Source organism: Apium graveolens, chromosome 6 (assembly GCF_009905375.1).
Source record: "Apium graveolens cultivar Ventura chromosome 6, ASM990537v1, whole genome shotgun sequence".
In the NCBI taxonomy this organism is placed as follows: Eukaryota; Viridiplantae; Streptophyta; class Magnoliopsida; order Apiales; family Apiaceae; genus Apium; species Apium graveolens.
In genome coordinates this window covers 34,669,603-34,677,917 of record NC_133652.1, presented here as the reverse complement: position 1 = coordinate 34,677,917, position 8,315 = coordinate 34,669,603, and the positions used below count along the sequence as shown (strand labels likewise).

The following is an 8,315-nucleotide window of genomic DNA, read 5'->3' as shown; positions in this document are numbered from 1 at the left end:
ATAACAATTCATACCAACATAAAAAATTTGCCAAAATTAGACCAAATAGTCTTTACTGCTATCTGTCTCAAATTGTCTTTCATATGTCGGGTATTTCATTTTTTCCTGTTTAAGTGACTATGTTCTATCTCCTACACTTTCTTTCATCTAATTTATACTGTTTTATCAAACTAGCAATCTTATTATTATTATGTTGTATGATGATAATTCTTACAGATGTATATGTTTGATAATCTCTAAAGTGTTAGCCCCTGTCGTAGATATGCCTTGACTATTAATGAATTGTTGGACTCTAATATTTTAAACAAACCGATATAGAAGTGATCAATAATGATTCTAAAAAATTAATCCTAAGGAAATCTAAATATTTCTAAAAATATCAGCGGTTAAATTTAAAGATTCGACCAAAACTATGTTAAACATATAAATCACAACATAAAGAATCTGGTTGCACGTACAGTAATATCAAATAGATGATGATTTAATAATTATTGGTCACATTGAATACAAATAATTGGTAGATAAATATGCATCCCCTTCACGCAACAACAAAATGGTCAAAAAGCGGAAGAAACACATAAGATATATGATACTGACATAAAAATAATAATTAGGCGGAGGAAAGGGGGAAAGAACTGCAACTGCTAATTTATCTTGTACTTGTAATTTATCTTGTACTTGTAATGCCTCGCTATAATTTGATCCCTTGATACATACGCCATTGTTGAACGTTGACCTATCAGCCCCATATTCTTGTGTATGAAATTTATACCCATTCACATAGTAAATTGGTACTGACTTAACCGAACGAAGAGGTCCTAATGAAATATCGCGAACATATTCCTTTGGTACCAGTGATGAATTTTAAGCCTGAAAAAATATAATTGCGACTATTAGAATACAGAAAAAATAGTTCACAGTTATATAATATTAAATATAAATGTATCAATTTAACTTACATAAGCTTTAAACCACATCGCAAAATCACGTTCCAAGCACCGATCAATTTCAACGCTAGTTATATGTGGATTATGTTCATGAAGCTGATATATGAAAATCCTGATTACACGAAAATAAACTAATCGAATAATAGGGATTAATGGGGGAATATAAGTGTGTGATTATAATAAATTAACTTACTCGATATATGGTGCAATCTCAGGGCAGTTAAACAAGATATAGTTGTGAGCTGTCATGTACTCTCGATCATCAAAATAACGAATGCTGACACTCCCATGTGAACATCCAGGATGAGAAAATATAGATATATTTCCTCCAAAACTCTCCCCACCTCCACTAGGATCGTTTCTTGGAACTTTTCTATGTTTTGTTTGAACATGGGGCTTAAAATAGTGTGAGCAAAAAGTGGAAGCTTCCTCAACCAAAAAAGCATTACATATTGATCCTCCAACACGAGCTTTATTTTTCACATTACTATTCAAGTGATGTAAAAATCTTTCAAAAGGGTACATCTAATGATACTTTACAGGAACTGCAATGCGTGCTTCGTATGGCAAGTGCACTAAAAAATGTTCCATGGAGTCGAACAATGACGGTGGAAATATACGCTCTAACTTGCAGAGTATAACAGGAATTTGTTCTTCAAGTCTTCGCATGTCACTTGTCCTCAAAGTAGCTAAATTGAGATCTCTAAAGAAAAGGCTTAATTCTGTCACAGCCTCCCAAACATTATTCGGAAGAAATTCCCGAAAAGCAATCGGAAGAAGTCGTTGCATAAACACGTGGCAATCATGACTCTTCATCCTAAATAACTTGTATTTCTTCATATTAATACAACGCCCCATAATTGACACATATCCATCAGGAAATTTCAGATCTTTCATCCATTCACACACTTTTTGCTTTTGCTTTTTGTCTAAGCTATAACATGCTTTCGAATACTTCCGTGTCAATTCATCAATTGCTAACTCTGGTCTTCGACAAATCATTGCAATATCATCTCTTACCTTAAAATTATCTTTCATTATTCCTTCAATGGCCATGATAGTGTTGAAGATATTTTCAAAGACATTTTTCTCAACATGCATGACGTCAAGATTGTGTCGAATCGATAATGTCCTCCAATATGGTAAATCTCAAAAGATGCTTCTCTTTTTCCATCCACAGTTGTAAGCTTTAATGACTTTAGCATTGTGCTCAGCACCTCCCAATTCTGTAATTTTCATTAAACCAAGTGACTGAATTTCTTGAAACACATCTTCACCTGTTCGGACCGGAGGGGCAGATTCAGTCATTATATTTCCCTTTGTAAACCAGTTTTTATTCTTTCGAAATGGATGATTGGCGGGTAAAACCTTTCGATGATTATCAAACCATGTAGTCTTTCTACCATGTGAAAGATTATAGTCATAATGATCGTGAGCACAATAAGGACAAGCTAAATGGCCAACAGTTTTCCATCCAGACAGCATCGAATAAGCAAGGAAGTCACTAATAGTCCACATCAATGCAGCTCGTATACGAAAATTTTGTTTCAAACAATTATCCCTTGTCTCCACACCAACTTCCCACAACATTTTCAACTCAGCAATCAATGGTTGAAGAAAAATATCTATCTTCTGTTTTGGATTTTTTGGTTCGGGCACAAGTACAGACAGAAACAAGTATTGCCCTTTTGAACACTTCCACGGAGGCAAATTGTATGGAGTCACTATAATTGGCCAAGAAGAATATTGTTTACCTGTTGTGCCAAATGGTTGAAATCCATCAGCAGAAAGCCCCAATCTAACATTTCTCGTCTCTGAGAAAAATGAGGGATGTGCTCTATCAAATTGTTTCCACTCCTCCGAGTCTGAAGAGTGACATATCACACCATCTTCTTGATCATGTTCAGCATGCCATCTCATATGGGTTGCTGTCGTAGGTGAAGCGTACAACCTTTGTAATCTCGGTGCCAATGGAAAATAGATCTTCCTACTAAAGGGCACTTTCTTTCTCTCCTTCTTGGATCTGTTAAGTTTTGTTTTATATCTCGCATGTGAACAAAATTTACATGACTCCATATTGATGTCATCACCCCAGTATATCATGAATCCATTAACATAACAATCAATATGCTCAGAAAGAAGCCCCAATTCTTCCATATACTTCTTCATGCTGTAAAAGATATCAAGAAATATATTATCTTGGGGCAAGATGCCTTTGAAGAACTGTGACGTCTGATCATAACATGTCTCTGACCAATGATGGTCAGATTTCAAACTTAACATCTGAGCCATGGCGGACAACTGAGAAGTTTCACAATATTCGTATAACTCTCTCTCTCAGAAGACTTAAAATATCATACAACTTTTGTGCCTCTGCATTTGGAATCTCCGAATCAAAACTTGGACCAGCAACATCCATCACCATGTTATACATTAGGTTGACATCATCTCTTTCACCTTGGGTATTGGAATGATGTGTGGAGGACTGTTCTCCACTTTGTCTAGCAACATATGGCTCTCCATGTCGATCCCACACATAATAACCCCTCACAAATCCTTTTTTCAGTATATGTAATTTCACGGTTGACGATTCTCACACTTGAAACATGGACATTGAATACTTGTCCCATTCATGTACTCTTCTCGAGAAATAACATATTGCATAAAATTTTCTAACCCATTAATAAAATTCCGAGTTAAAAATCCCCGACTATCTTTTCTTTGATACATCTAATCCCGATCATTATTCATTTTAAACATTTAGTAACCTGCAAAAAAATATCAAATAATTATACGTACATATAGTTTAAGAAAAAATAGAACATATGTTAATTAAAACCCACATTCACCAAATATAAAGCTTAAAGTACATGTTCATATTTTAACAACATTTAACAGATCAATGTACTTGGTAACTAGCAAGATAAATGCAATATCTATTGAAATTGACAATAATAAGAAAATTAAGAAATTCCCAAATGAGTAGACTAATTGTCATATACGGCATTTTAATGCATAAAATTAACAAAAACTATAATTCATTTCATTATTGCTAACCACCTATTCCGTTGGTGAGTAGAAAATCGATTGGTAAAATATATTCGTAACAGAAATACCACAGAATTGCCACCAGAACGTCGTGTAAACTTTGTCAAAAGGCTTGCAAGCTATAATAATTACAATGCATAATATATAGCAACATCAGTAAAAATTTGCAAACCATCCACTACAAGAATATTTAGTTATAATGACAGAAAACTCCGTTTTTATGTTATGGACATCCGTAAGTAAAACTGCTTGCTAACGGAATGACAACAAAAAAATTCCATTAGAGGAAACGTTGTGGGGAAGTCGTTGCCAACAGATTTATTTTCGTTACTAAATTTAACAGCGGAATAGCAGCGGACTAACAACAGAATTTTTATTCCAGTCCACAACACATCCCAACCAACCTAACAACCAATTATTCTGTTGATATTATTAGCAACCCTATGGAAACCTAATATCCGTTGTTAAATTTAGTGAAAGATTTGCAACAACAAATCTGTTGCTAATATTAACAACCAAAATTTTCGTTGTTAAATTTTATAACAAATTACCAACAAAAAAACTGTTGTTAAATTTAGTGGCAGAAATGAAAATGAAATTTTCGTTGTTAAATTTTATAACAAATTATCAACAAAAAATCCGTTGGTATTATTATCTCTGGTTAATTTTTAGTAACAAATTCGTAACAGAAAATGCGTTGTTGATTTGAATTTTATTTAGTAACAAAATATCCACTAAATCTTCATTTTGGTGACAAATTTTCAAAGAAAATCCTTTATTATGTTATTGTCCCAACAGATGCATAACATATTCAATATATAAGATTTTTAAAACCTAGACAATTTTACAAATAAAGATAAAAAAATACAAAAGTCTTTTTATATTATTGTAACGCTAGCAAACAGATATAGAAATTCTTAAATACCGATAACTAATTCAAAATGGGGCTAAGAGTTGCAACATCTCTCTAGCCCTATACTTAAAAACGGATCAAACATAACATCCAAAGTTAGCAAATCAGATACACTGGTACTAAATTAGATTTTTCCAGATGAGTGTAACCAAAATTATCAAGCCTAATAATTGAACGGGTACTAAACCAGAATACCAGATTTCCCCAGTGTTACGTTACACGCACACAAACATTTATAATTTCAAGTCAAATGCATACCAGACATGCTAATAAGTAGTTAAATACTAGTTGTCATCATTTTCACCATCTAAATTGGCAGGGGACTGATCATATTGAAGTCGGACTGAAGTAGCATCAATAATCCTGGCCAACTGATTTTCCATTTCTTTCATCTGTTCATTCATCTCAAGTAATTGGCGCTTCAGCCTTTGATTTTCTTCTTCACCAGCAAAAGCAAAGGATGACGTGCAAGGCTTATTCTTGGACTGATAGAAAAGTCTTTTAGAAGAACCAACTCCATATGCTCTTTTTTTCTTGTCAAGCCTTCCAACCGCTTCAAGAAATAATGCATTATTATCCACTGGCTGCCTAGTTGCCTCATACAGTTCGCGGAGTTTTAAAAAAGTTTCCTGCATTAATCCATGTTACACATGAGCAAAAATATACAAGTTTTGCTATACATCTACAGGTAATTCACGGAGTTTTCAGAGGTTGAGAGAGTTCATTTTACCATAATCATCAAATTCTTAACCTCAAATAATCACAAAAAGAAACAGGTAATTTTCAAACTTGGGTTTTTTTAGAGAACTCGGGGAGTTTTACAGTGTATTTATTTAGTACAATCCTTTATCACACAATATACAAGTTTTGCTATACATCTACAAGTCTACTTGCTAAACTTAATCAAACACAAAACAGTCCAAGACAGGGCAAATTGCAAACATCAGCACACTTGTTTAAACTAGTAAACAAGTGGGCTTGCAGAGACGCGTAATCACATTGAATTCCAACAACTAAACCTAAAACTATACTACTATTCTCTGTTTAAGCAACTTTCCAACCATTTTACAAGCAGCCCGCCCAACTTCTAAGGTATTTTAACATCAGGAAGAATTTTTATTTTTTTATTTTTTTTGTTTATCAGTGATATTACAGTATGATAGGTGAATAAACTTTTAAATTTTTTTAATGAACAGACAAGAGTGTCAGATTGATGACAAGCATATGTGCATATGTTAATCAATAGACAAGCATATGTGCATAAATATGTTTGTTGAATCACGTATGTTTGTTGACTTTTTTTGTCAATCTACACGACTTCCTCCTCATCTTCACTCTCGTCATCCATGATATCATCACCCTCGCCAATAAAATTCTTCTTTTTCTTTACATGTCTGGTGTGTGTCTCATAAAATAGTTGGTCAGTAGTGGGGGGCGCTTAAACTGAATTTTCTGTAAAAACAAAATAGAGCAAATTTTAGAGCACAACAATTTTGTTTTTAAGGAATAATTTAAAAAATCCTGTGAAAATTGCATTATACAGCTTACCAAACGAGTTGCGACCAGCCTATGTGAAGCGGAACCACTCGTATGTGTTAAAAAGGCACCATCAATCTCGCCGCGCTGATTACTTCTTTGAATGAAAGATAATTTTTGAAATCCCTCAGATTCCCAAAACTTAATCCAGCTCGCATAAACATTCTTTCCAATTCTAGTATCTTCTTTCTTATTCTTTTCCCAGTTGGAACGAGATGAAAGGAATATGTCCTAAATCCAATCATGTATTAGGATTTAGGAATAACTTCCTGTGTAATCTGTTTTGATTTCATTGATATTAATAAAAGACTTGTTTTGTTTTTATTACGGGCTTTATCTATTCAAGTGTTTAAATAAGATATATCATAGTTTAGAGTAAAGTTTTTTATGGATTATGATGAGATCATAATAGTGAGACCTAAAAGATGATAACTCTAAACTTAAATAGTTCCTGGTCGTAGGATTACTAACTGGTAATTAATAATCCGCAGAGATCGGTACATACTATGCTTGCTTCATTATGAAGGATGTCTGTTCTCATAGACATTTGTGTGGTGACACTATAGCTAGTATGTAGGTGCTTATTATAGAATAAGTTCACTGAACATGACTCGCACAGCTGAACAACTGATGGAGTTCACTCACGTGTCAGCAGTTGTTCACATAGTGATAGTTGTACAAGTATCCTTAGACTTGAGGTCATCATAGTCATCTTGTGTACACTGAACTATGCTTTGGTTTAGTTCTTAGTCTCCAGGGACAATTATTAGGGCTCTACTGGGTATAGGAATTTGTACACGAAGATGGTGTATGATCAATAAAGGATCTACCCCTTCCAGTGAAGGAAGCGAATGTTCAAGGCTGATCCACTTATGCTTGTTCAGGAATCTCTGGCCAGAGTGAATGAAATTAGAAAGGAGTTTCTAATTTGCATGGAACTAAGCATAGTAAATGGTAAGCAAGTGATTGAATTAGATAGGCTTGACACGAGATCCATGCCTTGTATTTAATCGGGACATTGTAGGGTAGAAGGAGTTTATTGTACGGTAACTATTCACTGAATAGGTTCTTGGTATTCTAAGCAGTGAATTCATATTATCCGGATAGCGCGATATGCTGAGAAGTATCCCTCACGATGTAGAATAAATATGATTAATTAATTAATTATATTTAATAAATTAGAGAATTTATATAAATAATGATAAAATAGTTTTATTATTATTTATTTCTACTACCGGCTTAATATTGAACCTACAGGGTCACACCATAAAAAGAGAATGATTTAATGGTGGAGGAATTAATTAATAATGGCTAATAATTATTTATTTATGAAATAAATAATTAATTGGCAAATTTAATAATTGATTAAATGAGATTTAATTGATTATAAATTAATTAAGAAAAGTTCTTAATATTATTAATTAAAGGATTTAATTTTTGGAAATTAAATCAAGAGAGAGAATTATTTCTAAAGTGTTTAGAAAAAGGATTAATAATTAAAAGGTGTTTTAATTATTAATAAGAATAATAAATGGGTTAATAATAATAATATTTTATGGGAAAATTTCAGCTGAAAATTTTGCCTATAAATATACTATTATAAACCCTATTTTTATTCTAACCCCAAAATTTTATAAAACCTAATTCTCTCCACCTCCTCCTCCTCCTTAACGTCGTTTTCTTGGTGGATACCGGTGGAATGCTTCACGTTTGAGAAGCAGCTGCTAAGGATCTCCGATCGTTGCTTTTGGATCGCATATTAAAGGTTAGTAATCGATCCATATGTTTTTACCACGATTTATATGCTTTTATTTGGATTTTGTATGTGTAAAAGTGCTTTTACATGCTTCCGCTGCGATTAAAATCCAACA

The 8,315-nt window shown here is 33.2% G+C and overlaps 1 protein-coding gene across 1 annotated transcript; it reads right to left on the bottom strand.

The window, feature by feature from the left end:
* Window positions 1-2,096: 2,096 nt before the first annotated feature.
* Window positions 2,097-3,239, bottom strand: LOC141664883 (uncharacterized). The gene has a single exon (XM_074470841.1). It carries the CDS (start codon window positions 3,237-3,239, stop codon window positions 2,097-2,099), a length of 1,143 nt encoding a protein of 380 aa, XP_074326942.1.
* Window positions 3,240-8,315: the final 5,076 nt, after the last annotated feature.

What these genes read in the sequence shown, in the direction of transcription:
- LOC141664883 (XM_074470841.1), bottom strand. Translation starts at nt 3,239, where the DNA reads ATGGCTCAGATGTTAAGTTTGAAATCTGACCATCATTGGTCAGAGACA.